The 22,232-nt window shown below is 39.6% G+C and overlaps 3 protein-coding genes across 5 annotated transcripts in view; 1 reads left to right on the forward strand and 2 right to left on the reverse strand.

The window, feature by feature from the left end:
- tub (TUB bipartite transcription factor) overlaps window positions 1-14,271 on the forward strand; it is a 41,109-nt gene extending 26,838 nt beyond the window's left edge. For both annotated transcript variants that reach the window (XM_088412945.1, XM_088412946.1), the window contains exons 3-12: window positions 1,605-1,767; window positions 4,034-4,171; window positions 5,507-5,659; window positions 5,762-5,883; window positions 5,978-6,169; window positions 6,251-6,363; window positions 11,025-11,139; window positions 11,404-11,502; window positions 11,608-11,779; window positions 12,686-14,271. In XM_088412945.1, the coding sequence (XP_088269071.1) occupies window positions 1,605-1,767; window positions 4,034-4,171; window positions 5,507-5,659; window positions 5,762-5,883; window positions 5,978-6,169; window positions 6,251-6,363; window positions 11,025-11,139; window positions 11,404-11,502; window positions 11,608-11,779; window positions 12,686-12,819 (1,401 nt within the window). In that variant the 3' untranslated portion in view covers window positions 12,820-14,271. The remainder of the gene's footprint in view (window positions 1-1,604; window positions 1,768-4,033; window positions 4,172-5,506; window positions 5,660-5,761; window positions 5,884-5,977; window positions 6,170-6,250; window positions 6,364-11,024; window positions 11,140-11,403; window positions 11,503-11,607; window positions 11,780-12,685) is intronic.
- Window positions 6,634-11,828, reverse strand: LOC148424794 (uncharacterized). 2 transcript variants are annotated; one of them, XM_088412947.1, is made up of 3 exons: window positions 10,487-11,824; window positions 10,103-10,146; window positions 6,635-10,027 (listed from the first exon to the last, which is right to left on the reverse strand). In XM_088412947.1, exons 2-3 carry the CDS (start codon window positions 10,140-10,142, stop codon window positions 9,015-9,017), a joined length of 1,053 nt encoding a protein of 350 aa, XP_088269073.1. In that variant the 5' UTR covers window positions 10,143-10,146; window positions 10,487-11,824; the 3' UTR covers window positions 6,635-9,014. The 2 variants fall into 2 exon arrangements, with proteins under 2 accessions (XP_088269074.1, XP_088269073.1); XM_088412948.1 differs by having other exon boundaries at window positions 6,634-10,027; window positions 10,103-11,828.
- Window positions 14,272-14,933: 662 nt separating the features above from the next.
- Window positions 14,934-19,950, reverse strand: ric3a (RIC3 acetylcholine receptor chaperone a). Its single transcript, XM_088413516.1, has 6 exons — window positions 19,752-19,950; window positions 18,974-19,191; window positions 18,833-18,902; window positions 17,905-18,001; window positions 17,507-17,664; window positions 14,934-17,017 (listed from the first exon to the last, which is right to left on the reverse strand). Exons 1-6 carry the CDS (start codon window positions 19,867-19,869, stop codon window positions 16,257-16,259), a joined length of 1,422 nt encoding a protein of 473 aa, XP_088269642.1. The 5' UTR covers window positions 19,870-19,950; the 3' UTR covers window positions 14,934-16,256.
- Window positions 19,951-22,232: the final 2,282 nt, after the last annotated feature.

Consider the following 22,232-nt stretch of genomic DNA (forward strand, 5'->3'; position numbering starts at 1 on the left):
TCTTGTGCGAAAACATTACAATTCAAGGATGGCAAAAAACTGCTGAAGAGCGCACCAACATCAAGTGGAAGAACTCACCTTGAGCATTTTTCCACCAAATTGAACTCACACAAGTACTATATTTGTTCTGCCTGTCATTCCAAATCCCCAAATTATTAGGCCTACTCGCATATTATGGAGCAATACAATGCTGTATTCCAGGAGGGTGGGTGTTTTGAAAAACTCCGAATCTGATTACCCCCTCTTTCTGGAATGCAGCATAATAGCAGGAACAGGCACAAATCAAAAGCCACCTATTTGTGAAAGGGACCATGCCAATCGCAAATAGTCAATATCCGCATTGAATCGATGGCCATTGAAATGAAAACTGAAATCAGAAAACCACTTTCTTTCAAAAACACCGATGAGAACTCTGGTATGTGTTTTCCACAAAAATGGGTGTTCACTATTGGGCAAAATCACTTGATGCCAAACCACTTGTGTGCGGGGCTCCAACTGTAGCAGAAGGAAGTTGAATTTCCCTCCCAATTTTTTGGGAGGAAAAAGATAAGCGGAGGGCAATGGCAATATTAATTGAGGGGCCACTCAGAGTGTGGGCCATATACTGTATGGCACATGAGGGAAGTTGCCTATCCCTGGCCTAGCTATATTAGCAGAGGTACATTTATAATTAATTGATAATTTTCTGATTTTCCTGAATTTTCTGTTTCTGATTTTCTGATGCTTTTCCATGGGTCCCACTTCGGATCTCTCAAGGCACACCAGGGTGCTTCCACACCCTGGTTGTGAATTACTGAAGTAGGGGAACACATTGACACTGACATCATCCAATAAAACAGCTCTTTTATCTTGACACCACCTCCTGCGGTGCCGGCGTGGGGCCATAAAAGGTCAGCTGGTCTCTGTGGTGTTCTACTGACAGATGAAAGTTCCTTATGACTGATCTGGTTTATCCTCGCTGTGCTGAACAAAGTGTATGATCACAGAGATTTTTTAATGACCTGTTATCATAAAAGCAGAGTTCTCGCTCTCTTGTGAACTGGTAAGGCAGCAGTTACTATCAAACATTTTTTCTCATTGAGAGAATTAACAGTGTTGAGAATGAAAATAGTTTATAAATTGTACTGGACCTACACCTTAAGATGGCGTTCTCCTCCCCTGGAAAAGATTTCAAAGAAAATTACAGCCCCATGGGTCAATAGGCTTAGTTATGAAGACCATCATGAATTGGATGAATGTTTCACGTTAGCGTGTAATTTACTTTAGTCTATCCAGCAAGTAAATGTAGCCTCTCTAACATAAAATACAGCCAACCTGACAATGACGACATACCTGGAGCTCTGTCCTGCTCTTGCCTGCCTGAAATCGCCATTAAAAGAAACTTTGAATATTTGATGAACTCAGGTTGAAAGATTTACACGTAGATGACAGTCCAGATGAACGGTTGTATCCAAGCTCACGTGCAGGCAGTTTGAGCAAGATGTCGCCCGTCTAAAAACATATTACTACCGGGTGCATTGAAACCCAGTCTAAATCGGCATTCATATCACTACAGTTACAGTATGTGACTAATATTGTGTATTATATGTTTCCACCATGTGCAGCGAGTGCTCCTTGAACAGAAGCAGAAGAAGAAGCGTCAAGAACCACTGATGGTCCAATCCAATGTGGATGGACGCTCTCGCACCCGCCGCACCAAACAAAGTGAGGAGCAGGCTCCTTTGGTGGAATCCTACCTCAGCAGTAACAGCAGCACCATCTACCATGGTTAGTGACCAATAATTGGGAATAGTTTGTGTTTTTAACGTGAAACCGATACTAATGGACTGTCTTGGGCTATCTTTTGGAACTATGGGTTTTTATGTTTACACCATTACAGAAAGTCTGACTAAACTGCATTGTATGAAATCCAAAGCAGTATTTCATTGTATGAAACCTAAAGCAGCGTTTCTCATAGAAAAATAATTTCATTGCAGTCATTTAGCTCCAATAAACCATAAACCTGAGGACCCACTGTATTGGGGTTATGTAGGATTTTATTGACTCTTGTCGCTGATGTGGAACTGGGAGAAAAAACCTTATTTAGACAAGTCTGGTCTTGTTTAATAGAACAGAGATGCCTTGCCACTCTTTTATAGCAGTTTTTCCATTCACTCAATAAAAATGCATTGTGCACCTGCCACCTTTATACATCTTCAATAAAACTGAGCTAATTCTTTTTTATTTTATTTTTTTATTTACTAATTTAAAGGGGGGATATTACTGCAGAAATGGCTGTCAAAAACAACAAAGCTGTCCCAAGACTGAGATGAAAAAAACCCAACTAAATTCTCATCTGATCAAATAGTACTAGCTGCAATCAAGAGTTAACAATAGGAAATTATTGTCATGTATTTTGTTTTGTCAAAGTGTTTTTCCCTCTAAGTGGTTTTCACTTTACTCCACTCAACTATTTTGCCCAATTGAGACCTAAAGTGTTCTTTGGTGAGTGTCTGCAGGGAAACTGCCTGTGCCCGACACACAGAAATCAGAGCACAAATCCAATTTCCACCTCTGATGGCCTCTGAGCTCAGGTTCATGAGCTGTCACTCTTCTTGCTGGACCGGGAAAAAGTACATTGGCAAAATGTCACACGCACATTAATATTCTGCAGAAAGGAAATAATCTTGGCAGCTCCCTGTAAATTTAGAATCCTCTGACAACTATTTTATTTTTTCATTTAATGGATGGCGTGCTGTTACTGTACATTGATCACAGGGAAAATGTGGCCATCATTAGCGAGTCGCTAATTTTCTAATTTCTGAAGTCCATATATGAAACGAGAAGACCCAACATCATACAACATCAACATCATACACATCATATATATATATATATATATATATATATATATATATTTGTGTTCATTTCAATTTATTTTAAATTAAATTTTGAATGTATTTATGACTCTTAACTAAAGCAAGTAGTTAAACCAGTTTTATATATTTTAGAAAATGTCAAAATTTTGAAATGTGTTAAATAGACCCTCATAGTCCATGTATTCTTCAAAGAGCAGAGGTCTCTGCTATCTACTTAGTTATGGATGCATTTGCAAGAACTTCCACACTTCATCTAGTGAGGAAAAAGACAAAAGAAAAGCTGTCAAAACCAAGAAAACACAAAGAGGACTACGTCAAATTTAGATTTATTGAATGAAAACAACGATGGATGACCAAAATGCATTTCTGACTGTTTTGACTAAACAATTGGCAGAAACCTGTTTGGGGGAAATTGACCCATTTGTAATGAGGAGGCAGGCAATTTGAAATTTTTATTTTGTAAGTTCAAGTGGCAAATATACTTTTTGTCAAATTTAATCTGTTGGTGAATAAAAAAGGCACTTATGTTCGGCTTGAAAGATATTTTATGTTTTGTTTTGTTTCCTCACACATCGGTGTTTGGAAAATTTGCTTTCCGAAAAGGGTCCCTGACTCCAAAAGGTTTGAGAACCCTTGATATACAGACACTAAAATCTTTTCACTAAATATGTTTATTTGTATATATCATAATACACACAATGTCATTTTGTAAGTGTGATGATGTGATTTTAATGATCACTTATTTTGTTTAAAGTACGTATTTCACAATTACGCAGTAACCTCTTACTATATCCATACATGTAACAGTTTATTGAACCAAGACAATAAAGTTGTTTGAATTTCGTTAAAAATAATGGAGAAAAAGTACAGGGTTAGCATGTTTACTTGGCCCTCAGTGAACATAGGAAAGGGATTCAAAGTAGGGTTAAAATTAGGTTCTAGGTTTCACAGTAGGTTTTAAATGAAGCATTAGGGTTTTAAAGTTTGGATTTGATCTTGAATTCAGATTTCAAAGTAGAGTTTGACTTCCAAGCAGTGTTCCAACGTTTAACAGTGGTTAAAACTTTTATTAAAAAGTTCAGGTCTGAGAAGGTCCCTGACAAGGATTTGATTCCCACGACCGTACTTTTTCATGCATCTGCCTGAGATGTGCCTTTGGCTCCATCTGTGTTCAGTGCAAGAAGCCAAGCAAGAGGAAATGAAGGTGAAAACAGACCCGCAGCCGCCTCGCTCAGCAAAAAAGGGAAGAGCGTCTGCCAGCTCCACTCCTCAGACAGGCAGTGACAAGAAGGAGAGGAGAGGGAAGCACAAAGGTCAGCCCGATGACGAACAGCCAGTCAGACGCATGATGACCGATCCACAGGCTTGTTGGTTTGACAGACAGGGCCAAAGGTCCAATCGCGAGACAAATCTAACGGAACAGAATAAAACACTGTACACTACACAGAGGAAAACTTGAACCTCAGTAAATAAACAACTCAAAGGTTTGGTTAAAAAGAAAATACAAATAAATCTTCAAATGTATATAAATATAAGATAGTACCTCCTTGACAGTTGTCCTCTTTATTAGAGTGATGTAATATTACATGAAAACATAAAATAAAAGCTATAACTAATGACATCGGCATAACCGTTAAAACAGTTGGCCTAACTTGTTGCAGCTAGGATTGCAAGTTTAAAATTGTGTTTTATTGTAATGACCATGTAGCGGCATCTGTAATGGTGTTGAGGCCTACAAGTTCTGACACCTTGCAAGGCAGTAAACACTGCAGCTAGTCCATCGGTATCAAAACTATGGCCCAGGGGGCATTTGTGGCACGCAGTACATTTTCTAGCGGCCTGCATAGTATATTGAAAACAACTGTTGAGCTGTCAAGGTTTTCTAACTATTTACAGTTAAACAAGAACTTCTCTTCATCACATAATAACTTAATAACATAATAACTTGTGGTACCTTTTTACAAGGAAGCATGATGTCATCCACTTTCTGCTCTGTGATGAAGTCCAAATTGCTTAAAAAGGTCAACGAATGACTGCGGCAGATATTTTCTGGGGGCTCAGAAGGTCTCAACGTCCCTGGAATCTTGTAAAATGCTAAAGTATTTGCCTAATAGAAAGCTGTTGAGGTAATATGTTTTTCTGAAAACAATACACGATTGCTTATTGATTGATTTAGTGTGTTTGATGAAGTTAAAACAAACATTTGATGAGAGGCCTTTGCATCCTTTGATTTTTCTGTCTGTGGTCCTTAGAGGAAACATTAGGATGCCTGCCTCCCTCTAAATCATGCTTTGTGATTGGATGAGAAAATCGGAGGGCGGAGATGTGGGCATCTGGAAGAGGGCAGACTGTTACAGCAGACAGCAAAGTTATGACCAAACCTACTTCACATTCAAAAGCAAACCAAGTGTCACATTGTGTCTAACATGCCGAAAAATGATGTTTCGGGTCAATTTGAGGCTCATGACCACCAAAGCCGAGTCGTTTATAGGTTTGACAAGCAAGACTAAAACTGATGACTCAAGTCTCACTCGAGGCATGTCACATGACTCCATTCCCCCATCCCCAGTGTAGTTAATCACCCCCATTTTTATCTGCGCAATTTTGCAGTCGACTTCAGGTGCAGTTTGTCTTTTGTGGCTCAGCAGGGATGGACAGCCTGGCCTGCCAGTCAGAGGACGGTCAGATACAAATATTAACGGTGGGTCACCCCTCATCAGAGGATGGAGAGGGCGAACCGGTCATGAGCTGCACGCCGTCACAGAGCAAGCAGGATCTGCGGGTGACCATGCTCAAAAAAGGTCCAGCTTGTTTCTCGTGTCGCAGAAAAGAACTCACATGAGAGTTGCCGTTTGGGAAATTGGCAGTGGGTAACACCGTATTTCCTTTTGTTTTCCGAGAAGGCATATCCAGCAGTATGAATTTTGATGAGGAGGAAGACGACGACGATGAAATTAGTTCCACTTCCTCCCAGCTCAACAACAACACAAGACCAGGCTCTGCCACCAGCAAGAAGTCATGCAAGGTAAAAGTATGCTCTGAGAGCATTAGTGTCGCCGCGTCATTTTCCGAGAATTATACTAATGCATCGCTCACCCTTGATGTTTTCCTCTCCCCAGGAGGTTGCATCAGCGCCAACTCCGCCAGTCACTGAACCCGCCATTGATGTGGAAGACCTCGAAGAGTTTTCGTTGCGGCCCGCGCCGCAGGGGGTCCGAGTGAAATGCCGAATCACCAGGGATAAGAAAGGCATGGACAGAGGCATGTATCCCACCTACTATCTTCACTTGGAGCGAGAGGATGGCAAGAAGGTGATCCGCTCGCAACGTCAATGTACGCATGTTAGAACGTTCCGAAAATGATTGCTCTTATTGTACTTTGTTTTGTCGCAGGTATTTCTGTTGGCAGGCAGGAAGAGAAAAAAGAGTAAAACCTCCAATTATCTCATCTCCATTGATCCCACTGATCTGTCCCGGGGTGGAGAAAGCTTCATTGGTAAACTGAGGTAAATCTGGTGTGGGTTGTTATGTGCCATTGTAAAACTGGGGATAACAGTACCCAAAGCCTGAACATTCTGACTATAGAATTGACATTTGTAACAAAATGGAAACAAGAGACCCACGAATAAGTAAATGGGGCTTGACCTGGAGATGGAGAGGTCGTGTCATCTCAGGTTATGGGATACATACGTATGTAGAAAAAATGAATCGGAACAATGGAAAAATGATACAAAAAAGATTGAAAACAAAATGCACCTCCCTGTTCAAATGCCAGGTTTTTGTGATATTAAAAATGAGACAGTCATACTTTTTCCAGCATTATTCTAAACTGGAAGTCATGTAACATAATTGAAAAAATGTAAAGTTTTCAAAGGGGAAGTAAAAATAAGCACATCAGACAATGCCATTGCTCGAGTGTGCACACAATCAACACAGCTCACTTTTCTGACATTTATTTTGCTTTCTTGCAGAAGCCTGAAAGTTTTTGTGCAAGCACTAATAGTTTAAGATCTTATAACACAGGAATGATCCTAGCTGCGCCAAAGCTAGCAAAACCATGAGTGCTCCAACGTCATGTTTTATACATTCATATGTATTCAGCATCTGTCCATCATGTGAACTGCTTAGCCCCACATCCTATATAGCATTTCATCAAGCAGCATCCCCATTTCATGTTTTTCATTTTGGCAGACAATTCATCCACCTTTCAAATGTGGATTATCATTTCTCAACATTCATCTCTTGATTTTAACTTCCAGCATACAATTCATCCACATTCCTGCTGTGGTTATCATTGCTCATTGTCCATATTACTGGCATGGGGCAGATTCCTTGTTATGCCAAACTCTTCTTCGCTTTTCAGGAATCCACTAAAAAGTGTATTTGCTCACCCATTGACATTGCAATGTCAGAGAGCTGACCATTTTTGAACCCTGAGATCCACATGTGTGAACGGATGAATAGTATAGAGCTGTGAATAAAATATGTAATGCATTAAATTGTGACATACGAGGTTCTGGGCCAACAAATGAAGAATTTGAAATTATGAATCCCTTCATGATATCACATAAATTCATACTTTCTGCCTGAAGAGAAATAATTGCAAAACTGAGAATCAGAAAGGCTTTCGTTTTTCCAGTCACAGGAGACGTTCCCCAAAAAAAGCTTTGCTGGGCTGGACACATGTACGTGTGGTGCAATGCCCCCATGTCACCTACGCCAGGAAAGAATCAGTCCGGGCAAGCTCATCGCTACCTACGCAACATCAGCCATCTTTGGCCGCTTTTCCGAGTTGCTCCTAAGTACAAAATTATTGCCTTTTTGCCGATGAATAAGACCTACTTTTTACAAGTATCGTCTTCATGAATAGATGATGAGGAAAGACAGAAGCCATTGTAGATGGTAAGATAACTCAAGATTGATGGAATCATGAAAGACCAGAACATACGGCAGACAGTTTAAGTACAGTCTGGAGACCACAAGGCGACACAGCTACACAGAACCGGACCTGAGAAATAGATTACGGTACGATAAGGTGTAGGTCCGCCGGGAGGAGTGGCCGAGGGTAAAATTGTCCCAACTCATCCAATCCCAGGTACTTATATTTTTGTTTCAGAAGTTTTTTGAGTGTTAGGGTAAAGGAGGGTCTAAAATCAGCAGGCACTGAAAGATTTAGTGGAGTAAATATTTAAAATATTGTTAATGTTATTCATGTTGACAAAACAATCTGAGTTTTGATTTGAAAAATTCCTAGTTTTTTTTTTTCTAGCTTTGATAACAAGCCCTACAATTCAGACTTTAGAATTAATTTAGAATTAAATGTATATGTTAGAAATTGCCTGACTAAAAATGTTTGACAATAAAATAGTTGTCTTACATCCACAATGTGAGTTTAAGAAATAAAGAGTGTTTATATATTTGTTCAATTGTCGCGTTTTTATGGTTTAAAAAAAAAATGCTCCTCTGCATAGCAAAACTATATTTTGTCTTGAAGTATCTAATTGCAATAAAGCTGCAGGGGTTGGTGACGAGTGAGAAACCATTGCGAGCCATTGAGAAAATATTGCAGAGTCCTTCAGCCCTAGACAATTTTTAATGGTACCTTACAATTCTGAGACGATGACAGAGAGACCTTTACGAATATCTTTTTTTTTTTTTTTTTTAATCCCTGGATAGTACTTCACCGAAAGCATTCTGCCTCATTGTGAAACATGCAGGATTTATTCGGAACACCCGATTCACTTAAAAAATAGGGTTTGCTGCCCAATAAAAGGCTACAGTTGAAATCACAAAAATGTGTGACCATTTTCTGTCAATTAGGTTGCTGCAAAGGTGACTGACACATAAAACATTGATATACAATGGATAAAGGTCAAGACCCGAACACAACCGCTCACGTGGACTGCCAGTGGTAGCCCAGCCCTTTGCCGGATAGCACTTGAGTGCTACCGGGGCTGGCCTTTTTCAATCTGAAATGATTCGAGTCCCGCTCTGAACTCATTTCTTCATCAGGGTGCTACCCTGTGCTACAGACGTCATTAACTCTGCTTTCCAAGCCCTGATCTCATTCAAGCAATTCTTTTGAGTCCGGTAGCAGCTTCAATATTTGGTCGACGGTCATTAATTAGCAAAACTCCTTTTCCTCAGTCTGTCTTCTTTAGCCATTGTTTTCTGTCCACCTCTCTGTCGTATCCATCGCATTGAGCTCATTCAAAGCGTTGCCCTCTGCGGAAGCTCTTCCCTCTTGTGCGCTATGATTCCCGTCTCCCATGGAAGCTTGACCCTCCTCAGTCAGCTCAGCATCTCGAATGCTACGTGGCAGCTGATGGACACAATTAGGCATCGGTGAGATCTCGTCTTGCATTCTTGAGTCATTCCCTCCCTTTTCTTCTCCTGTTTTCAAGTCATCTCTTGACTTTGTCTGAGAATCAGGCGGCAGATTTTCTTCGACGTCCAAGTCGTTGCCACTGTCCGAGCTGTTATCCTCAACCCCGTGCCACCAAGGGAAATATTTCTTACTTTTCGTCTCAAACTGATGTCCTGCTTCATATGTCAAGAGCATTGCCGAAGTTCCGGGCCGAGAGTTTTTCTTTGCTTCTTGCCTACTGAGATCTTCCTTAATTGTTGACGCGCCTCCTTCCTCAGCCATGTCACTATACTTTTTAACGAGTTCATGGACGCTCGGATGTGATTTGCTATCTTCTGAATCCAATCGATCCGTTGACCGTCCATCGGATCTACCCAACGGTGGTTCTTCATCGTTATCGAGGTCCCCGCTGCTGTCAGAAGTGTTGTCAAACTCGTGCCACCACCTGGAACGTTTCCTTATTCTTGTTTCCTCTTTTTGCTCAATGTCATCTCTCGATGTCCCTGGTTGAGGTTCATCTTCCTCTTCTACTTCCTCTTCTTCTTCCTGGTCGACTACCATCTGAGCCTGTCCTGCAAAATCGTCGTCCAATTCATCTTCGTTTTCTTCAATGATATGGTTTATACGATCAATATGGTTTTCTATATGGACGTTCACAATGTTTTCATTGACAAAGCCAATTTGGTTTTGTCTGAAGACCCGCATGTGATGATATATGATAAAATGCAAGAGGAAGATAAATTCCATGTCATTGTTATCTCCATTCGGTGGTTGGTCTTCTGTTGGAATGTGAATATGGTGGCCTGTAAAACAATTGAAGCTTGTCGGTCACAGTGTCTAACAAATGGAAATATAAACCCTGTTCATCAAGTACTTACGATTTGGACCATTGTGGTCTCCGTCTCCTTGTCCGTCCATTTGGCTAAAATAACCAGAAATTGTAAGCCATTACTTCGTAAGACATTTGCTGAAAGCTTTTGGCATGTATGTCACCTTTGAATAGTTAACATCGCTAGGAATTTACATTTGCATTCAGTTTTAAAAGGCTGCCTACAGTGCTGGATCTCCAGCAACAAAATGTCTGAGGAAGTGCAGCAGTGACAAAGACTTTAGCTCCGCCCCTCAAACAATGCGATATCACATAATGTCGTTCCCTTCTTTCATATCATCATTATGACATTTCATTTGAAGATGATTCTCATACTGTCACCCAACTGCCTTGCACTATTTCACGCATGTGCACCGTGTAATCGCAAGCTTACCTCAAGCTGGAGGAAGTGGTCTTTGGAAGGGATCGCTAGTTACAACAAAGCCATTTGAAGCCGGAAGTGGACGTTCTCCTGCTGGTTCGGCGTCATTCTCGTCCCTCTCATGCTTTATCCAGGCCAGTTGGGTTCAAGGTCATTCCATTTTGCGTTTTCACATTTTGTCCTTTCAAAGCCCGCACGTCGCAACATCAGTCATGGCAACAGACACCCCAACAGTGCATATAATAAAACAGTCAGTCCTTGTTGTAGCCATTCAATCTAAATGCTTTGAATAAAGCACTTTATGACATCAAGCGCAATGTCATCATTATGATGATTCATGTATTTCTTGTGTGATAGCTTGTCATATTGCGCTGCTCTATACATAGTGTACAAGGAAAATGAATAAGCGCCCATGCTATTGATGGTCCAAGCCCTGAACAAATTGACAACCGTAAGCCTCTTGAGGGATGGATTGCGAAGGTCTTCAGTACGTCAGATGAAATGCATTTGCCTTTAGACGCAGTCAGGAACTTGTTTAATTGGATTGCAGGTCGAACCTCATGGGGACCAAGTTCACTGTATATGACAGTGGTCTGAACCCTATGAAGACCACCACCAGCCTTGAAGACAGCAGTATGCGCCAAGAGCTCGCAGCCATTTGCTATGTGAGTCCCATTTTTTTTTTTTTTTTTTTTGACTCTTCTGACGGAAAATTATCACGCTTTCAGATTTCATACAGCCAAATAATGCTGCTGGACAAGATTTGACAGTTAGAATGGCATTCAGTAGAGCACAGACATCTGTCCATGCTAAAATACTAACAAAACGTAACAACTGAAAACACTTTTAATTCCCACCAATATGAGATGATATGTGGTTATATGTTTGGTGTTAAAATGCTGCCTAATACTTGCATGTTTCAAATGTAGGAAACCAATGTCTTGGGGTTTAAGGGACCACGTAAAATGAGCGTTATCATCCCAGGAATGAACATGGACCATGAGAGAGTGTCAATTCGCCCACGAAATGTACGTTTCTTACTAGCCACACAGGTTGATCGTGCCAAATTTAAAAACATAGACACTGGTTTAATGAGATGAGCTTTTTGACTGACGCTTCTCTTTCTATTCTAGGACCATGAGTCATTGCTGGCAAGGTGGCAGAATAAGAACACAGAGAGTGTGATCGAACTTCATAACAAAACTCCAGTGTGGAATGATGATACGCAATCGTATGTGCTCAATTTCCACGGCAGAGTCACTCAGGCCTCTGTCAAAAATTTCCAAATCATTCACGACAACGACCGTGAGTTTCATGTACCTGAGGAGTTAAAGAGTGATCATGTAAAAGTGAACCGTGGTGTATTTGGTAACTAACTCAATCACGTTTTTTTTAACTGATTTTGAAGTTCTGCTGATACGGAGTCTTGATCCATTAGCGCGACAATGTATTGAGGAGGGACCAAATAGTGTTTTCACAATACAGTTTTTACATTTATTGATTTAACCATAACTATCCCAACATGAGACCTTTTATGTGACTAATACAGCAGTATTTTAAAACGTAAAACAAAAAGTAAAACATTTCAATAATTTGTTTTTTGGAGGTAGAATCAGTTTTACAGGTGGTGCATTCAATTGGTTCAATTGCCTCCGCCACGCAAAATGCACAATTTGCATTCATTGCATTGTCTCCACTTTCCTTATGAATGTTTTTTTCTACATTACCGACAGTATAACATGAAGCTAGCTTCACGTTAGCTTCCCACGACAACTAACAAAACGATCCCACACCGCTTCCGCAGTTTCTGGCGGTGTTGTGACATTGCGTTGAATACAACATGTTCATTTTTTGGGCAATATTTTGGCAAAGGCTGTCTACCGCTGGAATATTTTATTGCTTTGTAGTCCTTTAAAAAAAATCATTTTCAAATCTGCTGTATATGATGCGTGGGCCTCGATTTCCAGTCAAATGATCGGGATCGGGAAAGCCGGCTTTTTAACTCAATTTTGGTCGATTTTTTTACTTTTCTCGAGTGTCACTGGACAAAAGTTAAATGTACAGTATATATTTTATGTAAAGAATAATAAGCTTATCTTCATTTTTACGTGTTTTTTGATGTTATGACCTATAACGATGGCGGCTCACAACCTTGATTTTATCAGCGTTTCAAGTTCTTATTACCTACAGTATGTTTATTCGTCATTTCAGCGGACTACATTGTGATGCAGTTTGGTCGCGTGGCAGAAGATGTCTTCACCATGGACTATAACTACCCAATGTGTGCCCTTCAAGCCTTTGCCATCGCCCTCTCCAGCTTTGACAGCAAGCTAGCCTGCGAATAGACGGCAGCCTAAAGGCCATCTGGTCCATGTGTGGTCTCGTCAAGGGCTGTTCATGTAACGCTGGGGCCGGTCCAATCTTCTAAACACCCTGCATATCACAAAATACGTTGTGGGCCTCGCATTCTGTGTGTGTGCGTGTGTGTGCTTGGGTGCGTGAGCGTGCAAGGGAAGAGATGCTCGGTAAAGGACATCAAGCACAAAGGAATCCACTCTTAAAAAAATGAAATTTTTTTTGTAAACATTTTGGGGTATGTGTACATTTGAAGGAACCGCCATTCCTTTTATGTGCTAGCTAGAACGGTTTAACATTGTGACTAATGTGACTAATTGCATATTTGTACATTTTTGGAGTTGGCTACATTTTATGTATCTGTCATGAAAATAATCAAAGGTTAAAAAAAAAAAAAGCATGAATCCTTATACAGTTCCTAGATTCAAAATAACATGCATGTCAAAAGCTATTTATTTTGTTATTTATGTATTTATGACATGTTTTGTTGTTCTTTGGACAGTATTGGCTCCATGGAGCTGCAAGCACATCAAAGACGAAGCATCCACACAAAACAATTGGACCTGGGCGGGGCAAAGGCATGTTACACTGTGCTGTGTACCATACAAAATCGTGTCACTGGGTCACATATGTGAATGTATCAAATAATGGTGCACTTTAATTTGAAGCCAGTAGTGGATGAGATATAGCTGTAAATCGTTTCTCGTGCCTTTGAACACTAACTGCGGTGTGGCGCTTTGGCTGTAAAGTGCGCTCTTTTGCTCTTCTTGCTAACATGCACAGCGGTCGCTGAACGAGTAGACCTGTGGAGGGCTGCTTCTAACGATCGGACATCAAAAATGAAAAGCCCAAATACAAGAATCAGTTCCGTTATAACTTGGTTAGAGCTTATTGTCATTAGGCCACGTTACAGATATTACATCGTTCTTAGTATTATGTCTGAAATAAACTTGTAACAGAGGACATGGATATGTTGCAGCCTCAACACTCGCATATTGTGTCTTCACGTTTGTGGACTATTTTTATATATATGTGACAGTTGCGTATGTTCGTCATCTATAACGTTTCAATAGAGACGTTTAGTGCAAATGCTCCTTACTGACTGACATTCTTTCTCAACATTTTGTACTTTTATCATCCTCGCAAAAAAATCATAACGAAGGCAAAGAACAATCTCTGTTAACAATTGTTACTGCGGCTCACTAGGGAATCTTTATCAAATGTGCTATTCTTGTACTTAATTGTGTTCTAACTTTGAAATTTCTATTTCCAAACTGTTGATACTTTGCTGTGACGTCTGCTTTTCGGAATCCCCTGCTTCTCTTACTTTCTGTTTTTGTGCTTGTGATGATGTACAGTGAATGCCGTATGTATGACTTATGTGATGGTATAGACACTTTTGAATATGACAAATGTGAACAAATAAAACTTCACTATGTTTAGCTTTGTCCCCTTAAAATATGTGAGTTGCTCACAATATATCCTTAAGCTATGGCGTAATATAATGAAGAATTTAGTTTCAGTAATGGTTCTACGCCAAAACAAAATACCTTCATTGAGGTCTCTTTAAAAAACCACAGATTTTACTCGATTGTCTTGAAATTGTGTTTTTTGACGATATATTCAATATGAAGTAAAAACAAAGCTCCGTCAGACAAACTTCACAAGGCATCAGGATTGTTTTTTTTTTTTTTTTTGCAACTGCGCCTCCTAAGCGGCACCATATAGTATCTTTGTTGAAATGTAGTACATTATAGACTATGTGACAGCATATAAGATGTATGATGGTTGAAAAGATGAGAGATGCAGACTCATGAATGATTGTTGATTGAAACAGGTGTGCTCTATCTGAGAAAGGCTTAATGACTTTAACCGTTAAAATGTTAACTGCACCTGCAGGCTAGTTTCGTTTCATTTAAGAAAACATCAATTCAACAATCTTCATTATGTATGTGGAATCAACTGTTGTTCTCCTTCTTATCAGACAATGAGACTTAAAAAAAACACTCAGGCACAAGGCAGAAGATGAACGGAAACATGTCAGGTAAAGCTTTAGAAATTTAAAGATTTTTAAATTTTTATATTTTTGTATTTTGTTTTTTTTTTAAGTCTCACCATCTGATAAAAAGGAAAACAGTTGATTTAAGAAAACAGTTTTGATAAGTAAATGTATGCAACTGTTTTAGATTTAAAATTGTTTGCACGCAGTATTAACAATATAATTACATATCACATAAATGTACATCTTTTGGACCCAGGAAAGAAAGTGGCACGAAGACCCATCTTAAGCCATCTTAAAGTAAGCCAAAAGAAATCTTTTTAGGATCGCGTTGGCTTATTGTCCTCCCAAGTTGAGAATGTGGATCTTGTTGGCTAAAGTATTGGAAAGAAAATTAAGGATGGTGCTGTCAAAAATGGGGATTAATGAACATTTGTAATTAATCAAATTAATCTTTACAGTCTTACTTAAACATTTCTAAAAATGAAAGTCTTAAGCTGTTTTTTTAACATTTATTTAAATGCATTGTGTTACTGTTCCAGATGAAAAGATTGATAAGACATCAAGTGGCAACCATTTATCTTCTGTATTAGAGACTAAGTGCTGGCTCCAACATTTAATTATGACCTTGAACTTGTTCTCTCAGCCTCAACAAGAGCCTGTTAATGAAAGTTCACAGAGGCCACATCTAGGGAAGTTGGCTTCAGTCCAGAGGGTCGTACATTTCTGAATAATGTGCAACTGTAGTCACAGTCAAACTTCTTGAAAATGGCCTTAAAGCTTTTAATGTGCTTGTCTATCATTATTTAATCTCCTTAGACAGCTTTCTCCTTTGCTTTACCTGGTCCATCTTTAGTGTGGTGCACACCATGTCACCAAACAGCACCAGAACTACTTGTCCCTTTCTAAATAGACTGACTGATTCTAACTTTGGAGATGCTGGGGATGCTAAATAGTTGTCATATCTTGATTGACAATGTCCCCAAATAATACAAGTATACAGTATCTGTGTCTGTCTATCTATCTATCTATCTATCTATCTATCTATCTATCTATCTATCTATCTATCTATCTATCTATCTATCTATCTATCTATCTATCTATCTATCTATCTATCTATCTATCTATCTATCTATCTATCTATCTGTCTATCTGTCTATCTCGCTCTCTCTCTCTCTCTGTCTATCTATCTATCTATCTATCTATCTATCTATCTATCTATCTATCTATCTATCTATCTATCTATCTATCTATCTATCTATCTATCTATCTATCTATCTATCTATCTATCTATCTATCTCTGTCTGTCTGTCTGATGCAGTTGAACTGCGATTCAAAAGTTATGTCCGATTTTATTTTAATTTTCTTGTGTAGCAATTTACAAGTGAATAACTGCAGAGAGCTCAGATTAACTTGAAGGGAAATAATTCATGTCTCCCTCCTGTTACGCATCCTCAGCCCACTGACCTCTTTGGGAATGTCTATGTGGGCTTTACTGTCACCCTCTGCAAAAGTTAACATTGGCCAACTTTCTGCTGCCTCCTCCTGTTCCGCTTCCTCCTCAGGGTTGGGACAATCTGCACTACTAAACTGGAGTCTCTCCGCCTCTGTCTCTGGATCTTCCTCATCTACTTCCTCCTCCTCTTCCACTTCTGTACCATCATCTTCATCCACATCATCTTTCTTATCTCCTTCTTCCTCCATCTCCGTCTTCTCCATCTCCTCTTCGTAGGTATCCTCTTTAGGGTAGTGAAATACATCTCTGTGGTCATTGAAACTAATATGCTTCCGTCCTTCCTTTTGACCTTGTAGCTCATTGTATACTTGCAGACCTAATCTCTCATGCTGTGCACCAGCCTGGGATGCAAGTGGCACCAGCAAAAGTCTTCTCTCAGCTTCTGCTTCCTCCTGCTCCTCCTCCTCTAGGTCCTCTTCTTCTATCTCGTCATCATCTTCCTCCTCCTCACTGTCTTCCTCCACATCTTCCACACCCTCACCTTCCTCCTCATCTTCATCCTCCTCTTGCACTATGGATAGTTTCCTTGGTACAACTTCTTCCTCTTCTTGCTCCATTCGCTCTGCCAGGGCCTCCGCAGTGGGCTGGGTGATGGGCTCCTCTGAGGCCGCACGTTCAACTTCACATTTGTAATCCGAAACATCATACTCAGGATAGGTTTCCTCTGGGTAACCTATAAAAAGTGTTGATTTTTCAGAGAATATTACTGTAAATCTGCTTTTTTAATCTTTATCCCCGTAATGCAGTGTTGGTCAACTCCGATCCTCGAGGGCCGCTATCCTGCATGATTTGGATGATTTCATCCTTCAAACTCAATCGAATAATCATGGCTGCCGATGAGTTTGCTTATGCGCTGATTATTTAAATCAGGTGAGTTAAAGGACGAAAACATCCGAAACCTGCAGGACATCCCCCTCGAGAGTCAACAAACAGGTAAAAAAAAATGCTTTTTTCGATATTTAAATGCTAAAGTTTTAAAACAACCCAATCATATGGGTTGTTTTGTGGGTTCTTTATTTGATGGGGATTCACTAACCACTCATACGTCACAAGGCCCTGTACAAACCCAACTGAATTGTACATGAACAAGCACTGAGGGACAGGAGGAAAGAAAAAAAAAAACTCATGTAAAACTTAGTGACAAGTGGCTTGAGAGACATACCTTCCCAATCAGCAGTGTAAGGGACTTCCTCTGCCTCCATCTCCGGGGAGGCACCCTCCACGCGGCCCTCTTGCATCAGCTGGGCAATCTGCCTCAGCTGCCTGAGGAGTTTCTCTTCTTTCTTTGTTGGAGTCGACTTACTTTTCCTCCGTTTTCCACTGCGGGGCAGCATAGGGATGAAAAAATTCCTCACACTGAGTCTCTTGACTTTCTATGGCGACAGATGGCTGCCAAGCTTTTTATAGTGACACGCTATTAGTCTGTATTGACTCTCACTGTTCAACAGCTGCATTTTCGTTTTTACATTTTCTTTCATTCAATTCCCATGAAATGATTTAAGTGGTTTGTTTTAACATGGATTTATTTTTGTGGAGTGTGCCGCATATAATCAAACTCACCTCCCAGAAGCATGCGTATTTCCTGAGACAATCCTCGCCATGATCCTTTCTGATTGAAGTAGTCTCTCCTGAAGTCTAGAAAGCTCATCGTCCATTGCTAAAACAAACACAAGCAATGGCTCTGATGTATTGAAATATTAAAACAAGAGAAACTACAAGGATATCATCAAAAAAAATGTATGAAACATTAATTTTATTTTGCTACATTGTCCCAAAAAGAGACCACCAGCTTCTGTATGCCAGATGTTCAGTTGTGCCAGTAAAGGTTATAGTGTTTATTAATGTACACACCCCTGTTTAAATGCTCAGGTTTTGTGATTAAAAAAGGAGATCAAGAACAAATATTTACACTTTTTTCCACCATTTTATTATACATACAGTTATAACTTGTATGAATAAGTTCAAAGCAATGTGCTCTGTTCAAATCGTGAAGCAAAAACAAACAACTGAGATAATGTTATTACACACCTTATTATTCGAGCATTAAATGGCATGTGGCTATTGTGTTCAGAATTAACCAGTGCTGAAAAGCAATCAGCACACAAACATGCCATTATTCAAAATACCTTCAATTATCCCTATATAATGTTCATAACTTCTATGGGTTGTGGAATGCTTTCATTGCATTGGGGGGGTCACATTGTTCAATGGTATGGGGCTGTTTTTCTTTATATGGAAACAGTTCCAATTAGCAGTTATTGTTACTATAAAATCTCTTCTGCTCTGTGGAAGGCATTTGCCGAGTTGACCGCTACTTTACATTCAACATGATTACTTAATTATGAATAGAACCACATCTCCAGCCATATTTTCAAGATTACGAAACCTGGCATTTCAACAGGGGTTGTGTTTACCTTTTACATCCGCTGTACCACCTAACTAGAACAATTATAGTTACACCTAGAAATTTTAGAAGTACTGTACTTACTCGTAGTCTGCGTCATGCTGATAGTTTTGCGGAATTTTCCTGATTTAGAATTCTTGTCCTTGCACGTCAACTGTCGACAGGAATTCTAGTTTAGCATTGCTGTGAAGCAACAACAAAAATAAAAATGGTAATAATAATTACCTTGTAGATTATATAAAGGATATAAAGAAGAATCCCAAATCCATATATGGGTATGACTTGAGCCATCAAGTTGTATTTTTTGCCACGCCCAATGCTCTTGACTTTGGCAGAGGCCTCAACGCTGTGTGTCATGGAGTGGAACGGGTCCACACTCCACTGCTCCGGGTCATCGGACAACAACATCTGATGCATCCCTGGGGGATGGAAACCAGGGCCAACTACACAGGACAACATGTGTTCAGTAATATTACACTTTAACTGTGCAATTACTATCATCTCGTCAGTCTAAAGTCTAATCGGTATGTGTTAACATTGTGAGTAAATATGAAATAAAATGTAATGAATATCATGACATGTTTATACGAATGTAGTATGATTTACATATATACATTCATTGACCGCAACATGTATACATGCATGTGCACATTTTATACAGGTGTCCAAAATGTCATAATAATGCTCAACTTTCATTGCATGTAAAATATATGTTAAAATTAGGAGACAATACTTTTTGGACGGTACCAATCCAAATTGAGCATCAAAGACATTATTCAAGATCATTGATGGATCATTTGTTAAAAAACAACAACTTCAACAAGACTAAGACGACGAATCCATCCATTTTTCTATAGTGCTTTTCATAACTATAATATAATGCCGTATGTAATCAGACCAAGCACACTGTTGTCTAATGGAACAGCTGGCAGCAGCAGCAGCAGCAGCAGTAACAACAACAAGACTAAAGGTGGATGGAAGATGACGTGATGAATCGCCTCACCCTGTGCTTGTCCCATCTCCTTTTTGGCTGTGGGCAAAAGCATCCGAGGCAGGAAGAGAGAAACACAGAGCACGGAGCATGATATCAAAGTAACTTTCTGACAGGTTGTGATAGACATGTTGCCAAACTCAAAACAGCCCCGCAAGCATTCTCTTGAACAGTATATCCGGTATTCTCAGCAGTTGTCGCTCATCTGGTGATGTCCTGCTCAGATTAGAGCAGATTATATGAGCAGCCTTCAAAGGCTGCATGGAATGTTACCACCTAATCCCCAGAGGGGGACACGACTGGCCATTTTCAACACTCATCTGCTCAGACGTAACCCGTTGACTTTGATGGATGAAATGAAGAGGAAACCCCCTCCCACAATCACCATATTGATTATATATGCCATGTAAATTTGAAATGTAAACTTTTATATTTTAGTAATACTCATTAGTTGTGTATTTCTATCGCCCTAATGGTCCGGGTATCAAGTTGAAATGCCCAATTTTACATCAGAGTACGTGAATGCATCAAATTGACCTGAAACCTTTTCTATCGCTTTACTTGGCGTGTGCCTCTCTTTTTTCACCAGCAGATGTCAGTGCAAGCTCATGAACAAACAAATTAGTTTATTGATAATTCGCATGGGGCTCCAAGAAATCGGTGTCAGACAGGGAGAGTCAGACACTAACCACCATGGAGCCCTTGCTCACAATATAAATAAATAAATAAATATATAAATAAATAAAAAAAAAACATAACGTCTAAGATGAAAAGCTGTTATTAAGTCATTGACTCGTAACACGAATTACAAATAACACGTGCAACATTAAATAGCCTGGAAAATAATGTGCCCCTCCTCCGGTCTCTTTTATAAAGAAAGCTATGTGCATCGCATACAACGCACAGCATAAACAATTTAAAACAACTACGGAGGCTCTTTTCGAAAATTCAAGCTTTCCTTTGGAATGTCCAAAGTTTATGTAATTGACAGTGCTGTATGGCCAATGTCAGTTGTTTCCATAGGCCCCTTGAACTCAGGTCCAAGCTAGGTCCAGTTCTAGCTGGCCTGCTTCATTGCAAACATCTTCGTTCTCTCCTGGAGGAAAGGTTTGAGATTTTTTAATACAAATATAAACATTCAAGCAGTTGTCATGGCTTTAATTGAGCCAAAGCATGTATTTTAAATGAGGAAAATAAATAAATAAATAAATGGATACAAGCCCACTGAATATATTACGCCATTTTAATTTACCAATGTGTTTAGCTTGAAAACTAGACCTATTAAGTTGAAAATGGAGGGTGAATACACAGGTTAATTGTACCTCCTGCCATTTTACGGAAGAGCGTCATCGTTCCGCCTGTCACGATACATACTGTAGCTGGCCTTGATAAATGAACAATGATACATTACATTTAAGCACACAAATGATCATTTTAAAGAAAAATTTGGTCATTTCTAATAGCAGACAGATGATTCTCTCACTACGCAAAACCTAGGATTGCAGTGTTAGATTTTATTAGATTGAATCTAGGTGAGCGGCATAGTGAACGACTGGTAAGCTCATCTTCCTCACACGTCAGAGGTTGTGGGTTTGATTCCGGCTCCGCCCTTCCTGTGTTGAACTGAATAAAACATGCATGGTAAATGTATTGATCACTCCCAATTGCCCTTAGGTGTGTTTGTGAGTGTGACTGGATGTTTGACTTTGTGTGCCCTGTAATTGTCTGGCAACCGGTCCAGGGTGTACCCACCTACTGACCGAAGTCAGCTGAGATAGGCACCAGCAAGCCGGTAACCCTTGTGGTGATAAGTGGATAATGGGTGGATCATGGATGGATAGATGGGTGGATGGAGGGAAAGACAGTTGGATGCATGGAGGTCTACACATAGGTCTACAAATAGACTACGCCCCAAGTAAACAAACAAACAAACAAAAATAAAATCAGTCAATAGTAGTGCAAGTAGATACTAAGGGTAATGCTGCAATTAGGAATGAGAACATTTAAAATTGCGTAGTGATATTTTTGGGGAATCCTGGGCACTTCTCCAATGACGGACATTTTAAAGCTATGCCAGCTCTGGTTAAGCCTTTCATTTAAGGTCAAAGGCACAAAGGTCAAGTAGCTTGTACCTTGGGGACTTATTAGAAAAGAGCAAGGCAGAGACAATAATTCCCACATGAATATTTCAAAGAATACTTATCAATAACCCAGTAGTGTTTGGAATACTGATCAAGGGACAAAACCTTAAGAAGTGTGCTGATATAGAAGGGTCATTTAGCTCCCTTTCCCCAGGTATTTACATATGTTTTGTTTGTCACTTCTTTTTTTTTTCAAAATTGCCTCATAGTTCTTTGTGAGAAAGACTTCCATTCTATACTATGAGGATGATGCCAAAAACAAAAACATGTTTTGATGCTTTTGTGTTTGTGCGATAACTAATATATGTAACATAAATTGTGGAATGTAATTTCTGACTGTCATTAAACATTG

Source organism: Hippichthys cyanospilos, chromosome 4 (genome assembly GCF_059441005.1).
Source record: "Hippichthys cyanospilos isolate Australia breed blue-spotted pipefish chromosome 4, RoL_Hcya_1.0, whole genome shotgun sequence".
Classification (NCBI taxonomy): domain Eukaryota; kingdom Metazoa; phylum Chordata; class Actinopteri; order Syngnathiformes; family Syngnathidae; genus Hippichthys; species Hippichthys cyanospilos.